The following is a 17,866-nucleotide window of genomic DNA, read 5'->3' as shown; positions in this document are numbered from 1 at the left end:
AATGAGAGAATTTTAAGCCATAAGTATTTTTGTATAAAAATGAAAGTGTGATGCAGGATGGAGTTTTGTTTACTGAGAACAGGGATTTCAGGTAGGGAGCTGTAACTCCGAAGTGCTGTATCTGAATCTTGGACTTAAATGCTCAAAGTATCTGCGGACTTACTTTGTGAGACTTAAATAGGTGGCTGATTTGTAGGTACCTGAGCCTTTGCCCTGAGTCATTAAGTGTGAGAACAGCTATTGTATGCTTCAGTTAAAATTTTAATTATCCCCTTGGTTGAGCAGATGGCTATTCTAAAATACTCTGTACCTTTGTTTCAAGTCTTAAATATTGACCTCAGCAATTTCAGTTTTGTAGCTTAAAACCAGATATTAATCTGCTTCCGTAGCCTGATAAGAGACTGTGTGATTGCATCCTCAGTTGCACAGTTTGTCATAGTCTGAAAAAGATGTGCTTACTGAAGTTGTGACTGTGATGTGACCATTATCATGTGCTGGAGTGTCTTTGTGAGAAGGATGGGATGTCTCAGAATTATGAGCACATACCGTCTGTTTATTAGCTACAGTGTAATAAAGTGACATGGTGGAAGATGGTAGCTGCAAGTCTATTCACATGGGTTGGATAAGCTTGTGTAGAATTAACAGATGAAATTTCCTGCTGGGAAGTATGACTGTGGAATACTTACAGAATGTAGATAAGTTTGTTTTATGCTTTGAAAATTCCAGGTAAACGCTTATATACAAACAATTTATTTTTTTAGGATTTAATTTTAGCCTTTTTAAATCTAATCCAATGGCCTTTTGGACAAGCACATCCTCCTTGCAACCTGATAGTAAAGGTATTTACATACTGCACTGAATGTGTGATAAAAACACTCTAGCGGGCATGGACAGTAACCCAGCTGTGTCAAAGCAGTTGGCTCAGTAATCCTTATGATTAACATGCATGCTGAAGGAGAGTACTTAAAATTGTGTGTCTGGCTACTGTATTTGTCCTGTAAAAGAATGTCTTTAGCCCTTACTATGTTTACGTGAGCCAGCACAATGGATGGCCCCGTTCAAGCTTTTGGCTTCTGTTTGCCTTATTTTCTGAGGGTAGCTGCCTTGCACTTCTCCATCACACTTTTGCTAAGTGTACACACTGAATCTGTTAAATGGCTCTTTTCTAGAGAAATTATACTGTGTTGTTGTCAGAGAATGTCTCATAGTGCCTGAGGTCTTGTACTCCATGTCAGTGAAATACGCCTGAAGATCTTGAGATAGGTTTTCCAGTAAAACACTTGACTGTATTTAGCCTCTATGGAAATGTTCGGTTCAATTTCCTGATTATCAGTGTTAACTGCTGCAGTTAACACTAACAGCGTTAAGTGTCTTAAAAACAAGGAGTGCACTGAAATGAGAAAGTTAACTCCTTAGCTACTACTTATGTGTTTATTAAATATATAATTTGAAGTCCAACTTAGCTGGTTAGAAAACTCTTGCTGAGTAATTGATTTGTTTACATTCAGGACCTGTAAACAAAACCATTACAGCTTATAGCTTGATTATAAGTCATTCTAAGACGTTGCTAATGGTGCTTCTTGCAAGTGTGCTTACTGTAAGCATACTCAGCTTATGCAGTTCAACAGTATTTTAATTTTAAATAGCAAATTTTTAGTCTACATAAGACACTCTTCTAATAGTAGTGTATTGCATTGTTTAAAAGTTTCAAAATGTCATTTCAAACACCATTTTTCCCAAAGTTGTATTTCTGGAGAAGCTGTTCTTATTTAAACACTGAACTCCTGTTCTGTATGCACTATCTAAAAACCACCTGTTCTGTATTTTTAGGCATCCCTGTGCTGTCTGTGTATCATTTATTAACAATTCAATTCTATTTTCATCATTTGATGTATGTAATGTGAAGTGATTAGGCATTCTATGCCAATGCATACATACAAGAGCTATTACTACCTCAAATTGATCTTGGTTTTATATTGGGGGTGTATAGTGGGGGGGATGTGTTTAAAGGAACAAAAAAAGTATGTCTCTCTGGTGCTTCAGGCTGTTCTTTACTTTTACTCTTCTGATAATCAGGTTATGATTATATATTTAGTGATTTATTTACAGCTGATAATTGTCTTCAGTGTAAGTTTTTGGCAGCGATGTTTTGATTTCTGACTTAGTAGTAAAGGATTTTGAGAAGTCCTTTCTAAATTAGGTTTTCAAGGCTACCCAATACAAATGTAGTATGAGGCTTTCTCATGGTGCATGTCTTTTGGGGAGAGGCTTCTGAGTTGTGCTAGAGCAACACTCAAAAAAATTTAACCTCAGAGTAGTTCTGCACTCCATGCAAAAGCATTTGTTTTTCTCAGGTCAGATCACGAGCTTTTTGTAAGTGCTTGTCCTGGTTTCAACTAGGATAGAGTTAATTTCTTCTCAAGAGCTGGTACAGTGCTGTGTTTTGGATTCACTATGAGAATAATGCTGATAACACTGTTTTGGCTGCTGCTATGTAGTGCTTACCCTATGTCAAGGATTCTTTTTGTGTCATGCTGTGCCAGTGAGGAGGTGCACAAAAAAAGCTGGGAGGGGCATTGCTGACACAGGTGACTCAAACTACCCAAAGGGATATTCTGCACCATAGAACATCATGCCTAGTATATAAACTAGGGGAGTTACTGCAATGTTGGGGTGTGGGGATGGGCTCTGGCATGAGTCAGCAGGTGCTGAGCAGAGGTATTGTGCATCACTTGTTTTTCCTTAGGTTTTGTCTTTTTTTATTATTATTATTTACTTTTATTGTATTTTACTTCTGTTCCAATTATTAAAGTGTTCTTAACCTACAAGTTCTACTTTTGATTCTCCTCCCCATTCTACCATGGTGGGGGGTGTGGTGCTTAGTTGCCAGCTGGGGTTAAGCCAGCAGTACTTTACAAGTTTGAGTCGTGTTAGTTGCATGTTACTGTAGCTGCTACATGCATTAGGGTTTAAACTCTGGTGCTTTTTTCTTATAGCCAGAAGATATTCACTGATAAATGCATGAGAAAAAATATCACTATTGTGACTAGCTAGAGACATTTAGACCTACCTGGTCTTAATGTCAGTTAAAATAAGAGCAAAAATACACAGTTGAAAATTTTTGTGCATGATATTGCCCTTAATTTTGTTTCTTTCACAAGTTAATGATATTTCGTGTGGATTTTTTTCCCCGAAGTAGAAAGTTCTATTATCCTAAAACCAACAGTCTTTTCAGAATATGTTGTATGTGTGCATGGCTCTTTGTTTTCACAGCTGCCTGTGAAGATGTATTTAAGCTGTTTGCAGCAGTAATGTTTGTTGAACTCTTTTGCCACTTTGAGTGGATGTTTGGAACATCCACTAGAATCTTAGTCTAGTGTTTGATAGATGTTTCATGGAGAACTTTACTTAACAGTTAATCTGAAGTGACTTTTTAATATATTTCTCTTATTCAGCTATTTGCACAAAGGCTACTGAAAGAGACTGCATGATAGCTCTTTGAGAATGCTGTTTGTCAAACGGGATGAGCAATGAGGGTGGTAAAACACTGGAACAGAATCATCTGTTGCTAGGGTCTTCTAGGTAGCTTTCTACTGCTCACATTAAAGGAAACACACACTTCTACTGTCTACCTGGCTGACTTGGAAGAAGTTGTTTGTTGTCAAAAATAAATTTTTGAAAATTCTCTAATCCTAAGGAAAGCTGGTTTTTTGCTGTAGGACTAAATGCTCCACACTTAAACCTCTAGTGAAGTTGGTGCAAATTTACTCAGTCCAATTAGACACTTGCTTAACTAATCTGAGAGAATAAAACAAATGATAATATGCAAGATACCTGCATATCTTTATAACATGGTACTACATGTACTTAATTCTTAAATCAGCTAGGGTGAGTTTTTTGTATAATGTTCTGAGAAAATGTATGAAAATATCTATAGCCTACCATTGTGATATGAACATAAAAATTTGCTGTTCAAGAGTTTTATCATATATCTGCTTTCTACAGGCTCAGAAAGGCCTGTAGATCTAAAAAAAAAAAAAAAGTGAGTAAAAAGGATTACTTTACAAGGCTGCATGTCCTGGTAATGGGTTTGAGCTACAGTCTGCTGTATTACAATGCCTGAAATGATTAATTTGTAATTAAAGGGAGAGTCAGTTGGGGCAAAGTCAGCGCCCACTGAGTCAGTGGAGGGAATACTTTGAAAAAAGACATAAGTTTGAATCAGTACTTCGGATCTTGCTTTTACTTTACTATTCTTTATATTGCTCTTAATCTACTGGCAGATACTAGTGAGACAACTGCTTTTAAAAAGCAGATTTATTTTAGTGTGTCAGTTGCATCAGAGGATTAAGGGACATGTCTGTAAACATTACAAATCTCTTCTGTCCTTGTCTCCTCCTGCAATGATGAGTGTGAAATTGTATGCTCAGGAAAATCAGTGTGTTTCAGGAACTGATTTCTAGCTTAAGATTTAGATTTCCACTGACTACATTGTACCACAAACTTATCAAATATTTTTTAATGAAAAGCACAGTGAGCTTTTGAGACCACTTTTTTTTATTCTGCTGACTGGTTTAACTCAAATCTGAATAATATGAACAAATAGGCTGAGGTACTAAAGCAATCAGATTGTTCTTAGAAACAGCTGATGTGTGGTTACTGATGTGCTTCTGGGGTAATTCTTATAAACAAATTTTGTTTTTCACACCTTTATCCCCAAACTCACCATCTCGAAACAACACTAAAGCCTAAACAAACAGAAGCCCAACCAAACCATAGATAATATTTAAATTGGTATATCCTCCCTCTTTGCTTCCATTCTCTCATAATAAACTCAAATATTTTTTTCTACAGCTGTCTGCTTGTCCTTATAGCCACATGTTTATCTGCAGTTTGCTCTAGGCTTTACTTTCAGCTTTAACCTTTGATCGTGCACTGTTCTCAATACCAGTGGGATGGGCACTTTATTGTAGAAGGAGAGAGGGTAAAAAGCTATATAATAAAATTGATAGTGATATTTGTCCTTGCTAGGAAAGCTAGCTAAATAGGCTGAAAGCAATACTTTTTGTTGTTCAACAAGGTGAAACTAAAAATTATGCTCCTTTTGTAACAATAAAAGTTTCAGCAACAGCTATTATGGTAAATTGAGATTAGCTAATAAAAAGCATAGATTTCCCACAGGTAACCTGAAATAAGTTCTATTCAGTTGCTGTTTAATATTTTCTAGAACTTAACGCATTTTAAGCAATGCAATTTGACATGTACACAACTTCACTCTTTTTTTTTCTTCTCAGGTCTGAAGTTTACGTATTTACCTCTGTGTAACACCTCTGTCCCTCTTCTCCATTGCCGTATTTTATTTGATATGAGAACTTCTTTAAATAATCTTTATAACAATATAAAGATGCAGAAATGTTTCTGTTCCAATACTTGAATTCCAAAGGGAATAGAACAGGATGTAGTTGGGCATGCATGTTAAGCTTTCTTGAGTTTTAACAGGATGATCTGTCCTAGCATCCTGGAACTTTAATTTTCTTTCCTGTGGATCAACAGAAAATATGTAGGCACTTAGAATTAATTCAGTTCTGTAATAATGGGGGGGGTTAATGTTATTTCCTGCTCTGAAATTATTCAGTTTTAATGGTTTGTTCAATTTCTGTAAAAGCTGAGAAGACACCAGTGTCAGAAGACAATCTTTCATCTGATGATGTTATAATAGTTTATGAGTTAACACCTACCCCTGAACAGAGAGCTCTCGCTGACTTTCTCAAGCTCCCTTCAACATTCTTCTGTTACAAGAATAAGCCTGGATATGTGAGTGACGAGGATGATGGTAAGAAGTGCCAAAGTTGACTTTTGTATTACCTTTTTGTGAGGAAAGGGTTTAATACACTGCACTGGTGCTGCCCAACCTTGAGCTTTACGTGCAGTTTCGGGTGCCGCAGTGTAAGAAGGACATCAGACTGTTGGAGGGGTGAGACCAAAATGGGGAAAGGCCTTTCATCTGGATTCAGGAAAAGTGGCTGAGGTCACTTGGTTTGTTCATCTTGGAGAAGACAAGGCTTGAGGGGTGACCTCATCACAATCTACAACTTCCTTAGGGATGGCAGTAGAGGAGGAAGTGCTGATCTATCTCTGGTGACCAGTGATGGGACATGAGGAAATGGAATAAAGCTGTCAGGGGAGTGCTGTTGGGCACTGGAACAGGCTCCTCAGGACACCAAGCCCGTCATAGTTCAAGCAGCACCTGGATAATTTGCTTAGTCATATGGCTAGGTTTTAGGCAGTCCTGCAAGGAGCAGAGAGCTGCAGCTGGTGATCCTTATGTGTCCCTTCCAACTTGAGATACTTTGTGAATGCTGTTGGAACCATTAGACACTCAAATATTTTTGTTTGGACCAATGGGAATCAATCCTGTCAACATCCTTATGGCCAAAGATGTACATTCAAGTCTTCAAGATAGAATAGTACAGTGGAGGCCCAGGAGTGACTAAAGAGAATTTGTCTTGGTGTATTGTAGGTGTTGATGAGTGTCAACAAGGCAGTTGGTTAGGTAAGACTGAATAATCAGATACTTGAGACTTACTGAAGTAAGTATTTTGAGTCTTTATTAAAAACTAACAAGCTCAGGTTCCCTAAATATTAGACTAATGGTTTTTCTTCTAAAGCATATTCCAAATACTAAAGCTGAACTTCTTTTATGTCAAATCTTATCAAATGCAACTAAATTACTCTTAATTTATTCAGCAGCAAATATGTTAAATGGAAGTTCTGAAGCATTGTATTCAACAGAAAATTGGAGAAGACAAGCCTGCTTTCACAAATACCTGAGCTTGCAAGTTTTTATGTAAAAGATCTTCAGTCTTCTTTCCCAAATATGCGTAGTGGTACTCTTAATAAAATCACTGTCAGAAATGTGTTTTCTGAAAACAAAACCTCTGCCATGTATCTGTAACAGTCTGGACTGAGGAAAAGGTGTTACAACAGACTCAAGCACATGCATGGAAAACTAGAAGTGAAAGCTTACCTGTTGTTTTGTGGAACTCTTAAAACATAAGCATACTTGCTAGGCTTATGAACTGAAAGGGCTTAGGAGACTTCTCTGACCTAGAGAGTGCCTGAGAACTTACGCTTGTTTCCTGTGTTTAAGATGAAGACTATGAAACAGCTGTTAAGAAACTTAACGGAAGACTGTATCCCAGTGATTCAGAAGAGAAAAAGAAACAGCACGATCCTGTAAAAGGTATGTCTTCAGAAATTTTAAGTATTGTGCTTTATGTACTGAAACATAAACTGAATCTGAAGGACACATGGGCAGAGATTAATTTTGTTTCCTGAGATAGTTTTTAGAAGCACTGATGCTGGGAGCAGAAAAGCTGCATATCAAAGTACAGCTTTTAAGCTCACTATGTGAAACTGTTAGTTAGCAGTAAAGTGGTACCTGAATGAGAAATGTTCATATCAAGTGATCTCTAAACAAGAACATCAAAGTCTTTTCCTACCTTGAGGTTCTTCTGAATATGAAAAATTCAGCTTGGCATGATACTGTTCAAGACAAAAATTCTCTATATCTTTGAATATTTGCTTCTTCTGCAGATAGGCAGTTAAGCTTATGAGTTAATGTTGCTCAAAAAAAAAATTAGACTTTATACTAAAAGTACAGGTGTAGAAGACTTGCTTATATTTGTCAACTTTGGCTGTGCCTCAGACTTCAGTGTTGCGTAACTGAAAATCTGAGCAGATACTTCTAGAAGTGAAGTTTGGGGATTTTTTTTTTTGAGGATATGTGCTACAAGGGTGTAAATATTGAGCCATCTGAAATATGAGGAAGTGTTGAAGGAAGCTGTTATTCATGGCAGCTGCAAGACTGAACTCTTCATCATTGCGTGGAAATTCCCTGGTAGCAATAGAGAATTACTTATGTTTCCAATTCTAGTCAGCCCAAGTTAAATTAGTTAGTCTTCACTTCCACTGTTTAAACAGTAATGCTGTTTGAAAAACTCTCAAGGTCTGTCTTCAAGTTGCCCTGGCTATCATGAGGTTAATTTACAGTATAGGTGCCGGAAATTAAAATAAATAGCAGCTAAATACTGAAATATCTTCCACTAATTTTTACTCTTTGCAGTAGGCATTGCAGGAAAAAGCGAATTCAGCAGTGAAAGAAAATGTGCTGCTACTTGGGAAAAGAAACCAACTCCTGAGGAGAAAGCTGAAGCAGAAGCTCAGCAGGTTCCTTCTACATCTGTCTGTGGTGTCAGCAGTGATACTGAACATAACAGTCCAGAAGACTTAAAGTCAGAAGCTAAAATTCAAGAAACAAAAGTAGGAACTAAATCTTTACTAAATTTCTTGTTATTAAACTTGTACAATTACTTCATATATGCATGAGACATTACAGTTTTCCCCTTGTGCTAACTAAAATATCCAGTGGGAAAAAACTATTTGAGTCTTTTGTGACTGTGCCTGATGCCAACACTGAAACAGAAAGCTTAGAGCTTAAATTCTTTCAAAAGGGAAAGAATGTTCAGGTGTTCTCATAAACTGCTTTGGCTAGTAATATTGCCCCTACTGTATACAAAAGAACTAATTGATTTCAGGAAGTCACAGTATTCTTTTTAAAGTTTACTACTTCCTAGATACCTCAGTCTCCTGTCAAGTTAACCTCCTTGTATGTTAAGCATAATGACAAACTTCAGAAAGCTTACAACTTTTCTTGGTGTTCTTTTTTTATTTTCTCAAACATCTGTGTGTAGTCTTTGGAGAGATGGTTTGTGCCCTAGGCTCTTCTAGCTTACTTGCCTATTATGTTATTTTTTTATTAATTGCAGGAGAATGAGGTTGCAAGCTCAAGTGACTTGGTCTGTACCAGTAAAGAAGAAATGCCTCCTGCATCAACCGATGAGGTGACAGTATTTGTCCAGTCAGCTACCAGCAGTGAAGAAACAGATTCCAGCACAGAAACAGTGCAAGTATTGCAGACTTCATCCCGAGCTGATGACACACCTGTAGACCTGTCAACTAAAAAGAGTGATTCAGACTATTCGGAGTCAACACAAGGTAAGGTCAGAGGTATGTTCTGGGACTTCTTTGTAGTGTGATTTTCTGTAGATTAATTTATCTAATTTAGTTACTGTCTTGGGAAGAAGTAGTACCAATGCTGAATTAGAAGCAAAAGTACCAATCTAGCAAAAAGATGTCTAGGGATTAAAATAATTTTATCAAATTTTTTTTGTGTTCAAATTCACTACTACAGAGCAGTGCTAGTGTCTGCTATGTAATTTATGAGATGTACTTTCATTAGTTCAGTATTAGATACCACATGAATACTTATTAGAGCTCTGTGGATCTGCACAGAAGTAGAATGCTGAAAATTTGTCTTGAGCCCTTATTTTAAGTCATAATAAACTGTCATTATGACATACTTCACACAAACTGAAATTTATTGGATGTTAAAAATACTGTAGACACTTCTCCAGTATATTCTTGTGTGACTACATAAATGCATTTTCTTTAAGAAAATAGAGAAGAACTTCTAACTTTCCCCTCTCATTTGATAGAAAACAGAGTCATCTCATTTGGTTTTGGCAATACTGCAGGCCTGTCATTTGCAGATCTGGCTTCCAAAAGCTCTGGAGATTTCGCTTTTGGCTCAAAAGGTGAGTTGGACTAGTCTCTGAGGCAGACCTCAGCTGCACTTCTGCTTCATACAATAAAACTTTTATGTACCATATTTCTAGTGATTTGCAAACATTTATTGTTTCTACAAGTTTTTATCAGGAAGAAAAAAATGACACAAAGTTTAAAAGGTCACTCTCCTAATTGTAGATAAAAACTTCAAATGGGCAAATACAGGAGCAGCTGTGTTTGGAGACACTGCCCGTAAAGCAGATGAAGATGAAGGTGGTAGTGATGATGAGGTGGTACACAGTGATGATATCCACTTTGAGCCAATTGTGTCTTTACCAGAGGTAAGATGACTTCTGGAATATAAAACAACATTAAGATAAGCAAAACATTTTTTAAAAACTTGTTATGTTAGCAGACATGCTTAACTTTGCTTTCTGTGTTGTGTGCACCTTGTTCTGCATGTGTTAAACTGGCTGTGTAGAAACACCTGCTGTTTTAAATCCTAGTTAGTGTAGCACTGGGGAAGGGTCTGGTGCCTCAGTTAAAATCTTAAACATTGATTTCTCTATACCTCGGCTGAGTGTTGATCAGGATGCATATTTGTACACCTAACTTAGAAAAACTGAAACATTATATAGCACAGCTAAAGAACAGGAAGGAGAACTGGATAACTGCTAGTGCCAATACAATTCAGCTGTGGCTTTGTATCAAGGCTTGTAGATTCAGTTCTGTGGAAGCCATAGCAACTTACAATTTTTACTCTAAGCTAGGGAAGATATTTCTTAGGATCCCTAAGGAAAAAGATACACAGTTAAGTTCACCTGAAGGCTAAAGGAACTAACTTTGTTACTTGGAAAGTAAATTGTTTTTCAAGAAGTAGAACCTTCAACTTTGAAGGTAGACTTACGACTTGTGGAGTGAGGCTTCACACAGTTATGTCTTGATTTGGTGTTTAGCCATAGTGTGCCTAATAACCATTTCTGACTCTTTTGATACTAGTCATAATGTCTGGCCTTTCTATTAATAATATAATTCAACTATAGATTAGTAAAATTATTAAGCGAGGCAAATAGAGCATAAATAGAGCATAAATAAACAGCATGCAGCATTCTTTAATTTGAACAGTATTAATCTGATTTATTTTGTAACACACTTTCAACCACCTTCTTCAAAATTGAGTATGCTTTTGCTCATCTGTGTGTCATATTATGACTTCTATAATGTTTTTTGTCACATATTTCTCCAGTTCTCTCAAGTGTTCCTTACCTTTGGAAGATGTGCTAACTAAAGGAGGTTAGAGGCCATAATATGCATACATAAAGGAAGATATATCTGTCAGGCCTGTTTGTTGGACTTGGTGTTTATTCTGTTCAAATGCAAATATCAAGTTCTTAAACAATGTTCAAAAGAACTCTTGCAGTTGTAATAGTACTGTGTCTTCCCTTCTCAGTAAGCATATCATGCAGCAAACCTGAAACTTTCCTGGGAAACTTGCCAAAACCATATGCAGCATGGTGAAGGAGTATTGCAGTGCTATAATTAATCTCAAACAGTGGAATTTGTTGGGCTTTTAAATTCTGAAAAGGCTAAATGTCACACTCACTTTAGTGTTACGAATGTTGTTTTGGAGAAGGGACCACACTGACTAATTTTCCACTGTAATGTGTCAGAATCATCATAACTGTATGTAATAACTATTTAATATCTCTCTAGGAAATCACAAGTAGTCATTCTACTGTGTTGGTTTTCTAGGTGGAGGTAAAATCTGGAGAAGAAGACGAAGAGATTCTCTTCAAAGAGAGGGCAAAACTCTACAGATGGGACAGGGATGCTACTCAGTGGAAGGAGCGTGGTGTTGGAGAGATCAAGATCCTCTTCCATACACAGAAGAAATACTATAGAGTCCTAATGAGAAGAGACCAAGTACTTAAGGTCTGTGCTAACCATGTCATCACCAAAGAAATGAACTTAGTGCCCTCTGATACATCAAACAATGCTTTAATTTGGACAGCCACAGATTATGCTGGTGAGTCTCTCAGGTGTTTTTTGTTGTTTTTCCTAAGTGGTCTGTAGTTTCTGTGCCTTTGTTTTTCCCAGGAAATGATTATAAGATAAAACTAAAGAAACCCTCTTTTTGGATTTATTTTCAGATGGTGAAGTAAAAGTTGAGCAACTTGCAGTCCGATTTAAAAGCCAAGAAATGGCTAATTCTTTCAAGAGGAGGTTTGAAGAATGCCAGCTAAGCTTGTCAGAACTACAGAAAGGGCACTTATCTCTGGCAGCAGGACTGTCAAAGGACACCAACCCTGTTGTGTATTTTGAAGTTTCTGCTGATGATGAACCTTTAGGACACATAACCATGGAGCTATTTTCAAATATTGTCCCAAGAACTGCTGAAAATTTCAGAGCCCTGTGCACAGGAGAGAAAGGATTTGGATTCAAGAACTCCCGCTTTCACAGAATAGTCACCGACTTTGTGTGTCAGGTAAGCATAACAGGAAGACTCTTTGAGAGAATGAGAATGCATCTTGACTAAAGATGGTGCTTCAAAAAATCACTTCTACAGGATAGCACATACTTGTTGGCAGCACGGATCCACTGTGCAGGATACTCTTATCTACCCTTTCACTACAAGGAGATGAGAAATGGTGCAAGCAGCACATGCTTCCCTAAGCCAGATGCTTACCTGTGTCTGCCAGCTCCTCATGATTCAGTGTTACCTAGCAGTGTCATGTTAGTGTGGAAATAAAAAGTGGAGATAAAGAAATCCTCTTAGAAAGGGCAAGGGGCCTGTTGCTGAACAGGAACACCAAGGAAAGTAAGTGTTCCCCAAACTACCATTAATTTTTCTCTCTGTACAGAGAGGAGCTCCTGTATGCTCACCTGCTAAGAACACTTACTTTCCAGGATTCTCTTACAGTTTAAGGTACACTTCGTATTTCAGGTAGCGTGTACTCGAAGACTGATATTCCCAGTATTTAGATGTTCAGGTTTCCATCTGAAAGAAGTCTTCTAGATCTGATTGTCATGCAGTGGCCTGTTCTTAAAATACTCAAATTTTGCACCGAGAGTGTCAGCCTGCAGTGCATCTGAACCCCCATGTAGACAGTGTTGGTTTTAAACCTTGGTGTGCGTTCAGTAGCACTAGCAAGTTCTCCATGAATGCTGAAGGCTTAGGAGATTAGATCATAGCTCAGATAGACCTTTCCATTCCTAGAACTCTCATCAAGAATTCATTGAGTTTTAGTGACTTATAATGTGCAGAATGAACCAACTTCCATATACACTATGCTGATGTTCAGGATGTCACTACATCACTGAAGCTGAGTTATGTAGACAGCCTTCTATAAACTCAAAATTAGACAGTAATATATGAATGGCTTCTAACCAGAATAAAATGTTACCCTGTCTCTTGATTAGGTATCACCTGTGCCTGAAGGATGCACTTTAGGTGCCAAGTTTTTGCAAAAGAGCCATTTCTGATAAGGAAAGCATCATTAGGTCTTTTAGGGCTTAAGCTAGTTTCAAGGTATTCCACATCCTATAAGGAGCAACCTTTCTTTTAAAATGGTTATCTGCACCATATATGCGTGACAAAGTGAGGTTTTATCACATGAAATTAGTATATTCTAAGTTTGGTCTGTTTTGCCTAAATTTTGTCCAGGTACAGTGAGAAGTTTTTCAATTAGAACTAAGGCTTTCCTTCAAAGATAAGATAGCATACGTTATCACTTCTGTGTGTATAGTCAAATAATAGGGAGCCAGAAACTCACTGCCTTCCAGAAAAACAAAAAGGAAATAGAATTGTTGTTTTGTGTTTTGGGACTTGTCAGTTAATGCTATGCCCCCTTTTGTTTTGTTTGTTTTTGTTTTGTTTTTTTAAGGGAGGAGATATAACAAACCATGATGGAACAGGTGGACGGTCAATTTATGGAACAGCATTTGAAGATGAGAATTTTGAAGTGAAACACACTGGTCCTGGATTGTTGTCAATGGCAAATAAGGGCAGGGATACAAATAATTCTCAGTTCTTCATAACACTTAAAAAAGCAGAACACTTGGACTTCAAGCATGTTGTATTTGGGTTTGTGAAAGATGGAATGGATGTCGTGAAAAAGATTGAATCCTTCGGTTCTCCTAAAGGGCTAGTAAATGCAAGAATTGTCATTACAGACTGTGGGCAAATATAGAATTATTTCTTTGAGTAAACAAATGTTTTAGCGGTATAAATCAGTACTTAGATGTTATTGACTAATTATTTCAATTTCTTAAAATGGACACTTCTGATGTATAAATGTAAAATTACAGGTTATAGTTGGATTTTTTTATGTGTTCTAATTGATTTTTTTGCATGTTAAATAAAGTTCAGGCACTGGCATATTTCAGGTGTATTTGTGTTATCCTGACATATTTGTATTAAGTGTCAAATTTTAAAAATAAAATCCTAGTCTTGTTAAAATAAATGTCTTCAGTTTGTTTAAAAAAAAAAAAAAAAACTTGCATAATTTGGCTTCCTGCTCTCATGAAGTTCTTTTGAATGTGGAGATTGTAGATGCTAGAGAAGTACACCAACTCTTTTTTTTGTACTTAAAATATTTCTAAAAGACTTGGTTTAACAAAAAACATCTACTAAACATTGAGATTTTACCTGAAATGCTGTAGTATAACCCACTGCTACTCCTCTGTTGCTGTTCTCCTGGCTCTGCTCAGTGGTTATTCGCTGTTTTAAACTTCGCAGGCCTCACTGCAGGCTCTAAGTACCACTATGTTGAAAAATTTTGCCTGTCATTAGTGAGTATGCATGGATAAATGCAGGGTTTATTTAAACTGATACTCTACACTTCAGTGCTGGCATTATCAAGAGTCTTTTTTCCCAAGGTACCTAAGTTGTTATGATCTGTAAATTGGAAATATGTGACTTGTATATTCAGCTTTAAGTTTATTTGGATTTGTATTTATTTATTTTTACAGGATAGTAGTAGTACTTCTTCACGGCTGACTTTATCACTGTCAACAACTACCTGAAGGGACATTGTAGCCAGGTGGGGGTCGGCCTCTTCTTCCAGGCACCAGGTGACAGGATGAGAGGACATAGTCTTAAGATGCACCAGGGGAGGCTTAGGTTGGACATTAATTCTACACAGAAAGGGTGATTAAACATTGGAATGGGCTGCCCAGGGAGGTGGTGGAGTCATCCTTCCTTAAGCGTTTAAGGAAAGACTGGATGTGCCGCTTAGTGCCGTGGTCGAGTTGACGTGGTGGTGTTCGGTCGGATGTTCGACTCGGCGATCAGAGGTCTTTTCCAACCTTTAGTGACTCTGTGGTTCCCTAAAGGTCCCACAAAACCATTAGACTGTAAGGAACCACCAGTGCTGTGCCCGTCCCCCGCAGCCGTGTGAGGGGCGTGGCTCGGCCCTGCCCTTCCCGCCCGCCCGGGGTCGGCTCTGCCCCTCCTCCCCAGCTCGGGCGGCGGGCGCTCTGCGCGTGCGCGGGCGGCGGCGGTTCGTTCGAGCGCGGCGGTGCCGCCATGGCGGGAGGGGGATCTGGGCCCGCGCCCGGCCTCAGCCGCGGCCGCTCCGCCCGGCGCCTGCAGCCGCGGTACTCGCGGGGGCCCGCGGGGGTGAGACGGCGGGGCCGGGAGTGGGCGGCCTGGGGGGAGGGAGAGGAGGAAATCCGTTTCTCCTCGCCGCGTTCCCGCGGGGCTTGGAGGAGGGGGCTGTGCCGGGGGGGCTGTGTTCCCTCCCTAGGGTTCATTGTGAACACCGCGGTGTTGCATATCCCTGCACTGAGGGACAAAAGTGGGGTTTAAAGAGGCTTGGGGAGGTTATGTGTTCTTTCTTGTCCTACCCTCGTGTTCTAACTGCCTTACAGTAGAAGTGCGGAAGAGTCATCCTTGCCTGATGTGGAAATTTCCCTGAAAATTACAATTCCAAATTTTATGCATTACCAAGACGCTTATTTTTTTCCTAAAACCTTCTGGTGCCTTCCACTTGAGTGAGATCATATGTGAATGGTCTGAGAAATAGTCTGCTAAGCATGTATGAAATGTATATAATAGGATAAATAATTTCTCTCTTATCCTCTTCAGCCACAGCAATTGGCAGCCTTCCTTAGAACGCCTTAGGAGTGTTTGTGATTTTTTTTTTGTGAAGCCTAGTGATTAGCTCTGTTGTCAGAGAGCAGGAAAGTGTTCCATACCTAGTCAATCGGAGGAGAATCAAATCTGTAGTTCATAAGAGACTGCTGCGCTGACCAGGCAGCAGATTATGATGGGTATCATTCCCTTGCCAAAGTACAGCAATGTTATTTTACACCAGAGAATGCTAGGTTCTTTGCACTGATATGAATGAGGGAACTGGACTGTGGTTCTGCTGTTTCCTTGTGCTCACATAAACACTTACGGCTTTGCACAGTGGATTGGGAAACTTATCTGCTTAAAAATCCAGCAGCAAAGACCCCTCCCCCCTGCTAGTGTTTCAAAAGCCTTTGATAATTCACAGAAGGAATACTTGTTGGCCAGGAACCTTTGTTTTGCCTGAATTCTGTTTGTCTTTCACTGAAACAAATTCAAACTCATGCTGCAAAGGAAGTCATATGTTGGGAAATATCGATGAGCAACCACAGAGTGGGAGAGATTGAAAGCTGGGTTTGAGCTAGACACATAGTTGTACTGGGATATCAGGTTGGTCCTGGGAATCGTCAAATGACTGCAAAACCCAGCCTTTTTTTTTCTGAGGAAGTGGGACTTGCCATTTTAGGATCCAGAACTGTCCCAAATGTGATGTGAAGATTTGAGTTCTTTCGCAGCTAAAATCAGGCTGTATGCCGTTAGTTTCTGCAGAAGGATTTACAACATGCCTGGCATTTTATGGTGCTCTAGATTCTGTGTTTTTCTTGGGGAACATTCTGCTTGAATTACAGAACCGTGCTTCAAGAGAAAATAATTTTGAACGCTTACATTTAAAAGACTGTCACTGAGACTTTAAAGTGTAATGCTTGCAAGGAAGAAAATGTTGCATTTGTTTGTGGGTTATTTCATTAGAAAGTGGGAATTTAAGTACAAGAAATTACAGCGGTTGATCACTTGATTTAGAACACAGCAGAGAGATGCAGTGAAACAACTGAGATGATGAGAACTACCTTGAGTCTGATATTTTCAGTATCTTCTAATGTACATCTAATTGATTTTGCTTGTAGCATAAAACTTCTGTCATTCACTTTCTTAGTATGTAGTTATAAGATAGTAAGAAAAAGTAGAACAGGAAACTTTGGCATAAAAAGCCTAGGTATGAAGGTAGATGGCACTGTTTCTGTAATTACCTAGTTCTACTTTCATACCTTTATTTTATGTTACCATCTTCATTGTGCTTTATATGCTCAAATTTTAGGCTCACATATTCTAACATATAACACTATGAATATTTCATTATTAGGCTGTAGGGAATATATTTGCCTCTTTACATTAATATGAGGGCCACGTTTATATATTGAAGAAAAACCCACAACCCACTTCCTTTTCAAAGCTAGTGGTTTGTAGTAAGAATTCTGTCACAAGGAGTTGTAACTGTTAAACAACTAAGTTGTAACATACATTTTCCGTGAAAATTCTTACTAGATTACAGTGGGTTTGTGTTTTCTTGTAGGATTGCCTCTTGGGAGCACTGCATAGCAACTGTAAAAGTGGAAACTCCTTAGTATACAAAGGTAATACCAAGCAATGGTGCTTTGATCTTTTTTAGGGAAAATACGTACTAGAGCTGTATGGTTCCTAAACTTATTAAAGTATTTTGCATTTCAAATAGGTAGATATTCTTGATCAGGGGGTTGTGATACTTAGGAGCCAACCTGGGAATGTTAACACTGGAGTAAAGAACACAAAGGATTCTTTAAAACAACCTGTTTGTGTTTAAGGCCTACTTGACTTAGTTGGTAGCAGTCCACCTCATAATGCATATATTTAGCTTTAATTTAAAGATACATAAATGTTTAATATTTAGAATGTATTTGAACTTCTTCAGAAACGCATTGCTGGTGCATGTGGACAGCAGACTAAAACAATTTATTTTTCAGACTTCGGTTACAGAAAAACTAGTATATGCAGGCAAACTCTAAAACTTCAGAAAGACAAATCTGGTATGAATGCTAAATAATTCTTACTATAGTTTAAGCTTTTATAATTCTTAATTTGTCAAGCTGCATCAGTAGTGGTTTTGGTTCTTAAACTTACATGATTACATGG

The 17,866-nt window shown here is 38.2% G+C and overlaps 2 protein-coding genes across 8 annotated transcripts in view; both read left to right on the top strand.

The window, feature by feature from the left end:
* The window catches only part of RGPD4 (RANBP2 like and GRIP domain containing 4), a 33,229-nt gene extending 19,106 nt beyond the window's left edge, over positions 1 to 14,123 (top strand). For 2 of the 7 annotated variants that reach the window (XM_032678362.1, XM_032678369.1), the window contains exons 21-30: positions 762 to 839; positions 5,666 to 5,833; positions 7,151 to 7,243; positions 8,126 to 8,322; positions 8,829 to 9,069; positions 9,558 to 9,656; positions 9,826 to 9,968; positions 11,380 to 11,653; positions 11,778 to 12,112; positions 13,512 to 14,123. In XM_032678362.1, the coding sequence (XP_032534253.1) occupies positions 762 to 839; positions 5,666 to 5,833; positions 7,151 to 7,243; positions 8,126 to 8,322; positions 8,829 to 9,069; positions 9,558 to 9,656; positions 9,826 to 9,968; positions 11,380 to 11,653; positions 11,778 to 12,112; positions 13,512 to 13,817 (1,934 nt within the window). In that variant the 3' untranslated portion in view covers positions 13,818 to 14,123. The remainder of the gene's footprint in view (positions 1 to 761; positions 840 to 5,665; positions 5,834 to 7,150; positions 7,244 to 8,125; positions 8,323 to 8,828; positions 9,070 to 9,557; positions 9,657 to 9,825; positions 9,969 to 11,379; positions 11,654 to 11,777; positions 12,113 to 13,511) is intronic. The other 5 variants (XM_032678363.1, XM_032678364.1, XM_032678368.1 and 2 more) reach the window with 5 other exon arrangements.
* A 1,013-nt stretch (positions 14,124 to 15,136) lies between these two features.
* Positions 15,137 to 17,866, top strand: part of CCDC138 (coiled-coil domain containing 138) — a 37,872-nt gene continuing 35,142 nt past the window's right edge. The window contains exons 1-2 of the mRNA XM_032680870.1: positions 15,137 to 15,225; positions 17,271 to 17,331. The gene's annotated coding sequence lies outside the window, so the exon portion shown is untranslated. The remainder of the gene's footprint in view (positions 15,226 to 17,270; positions 17,332 to 17,866) is intronic.

This window comes from Chiroxiphia lanceolata, chromosome 2, assembly GCF_009829145.1.
Source record: "Chiroxiphia lanceolata isolate bChiLan1 chromosome 2, bChiLan1.pri, whole genome shotgun sequence".
Taxonomy (NCBI): Eukaryota; Metazoa; Chordata; class Aves; order Passeriformes; family Pipridae; genus Chiroxiphia; species Chiroxiphia lanceolata.
Note: the sequence above shows the minus strand (reverse complement) of the source record. Positions and strands in the feature narration are given on the sequence as shown.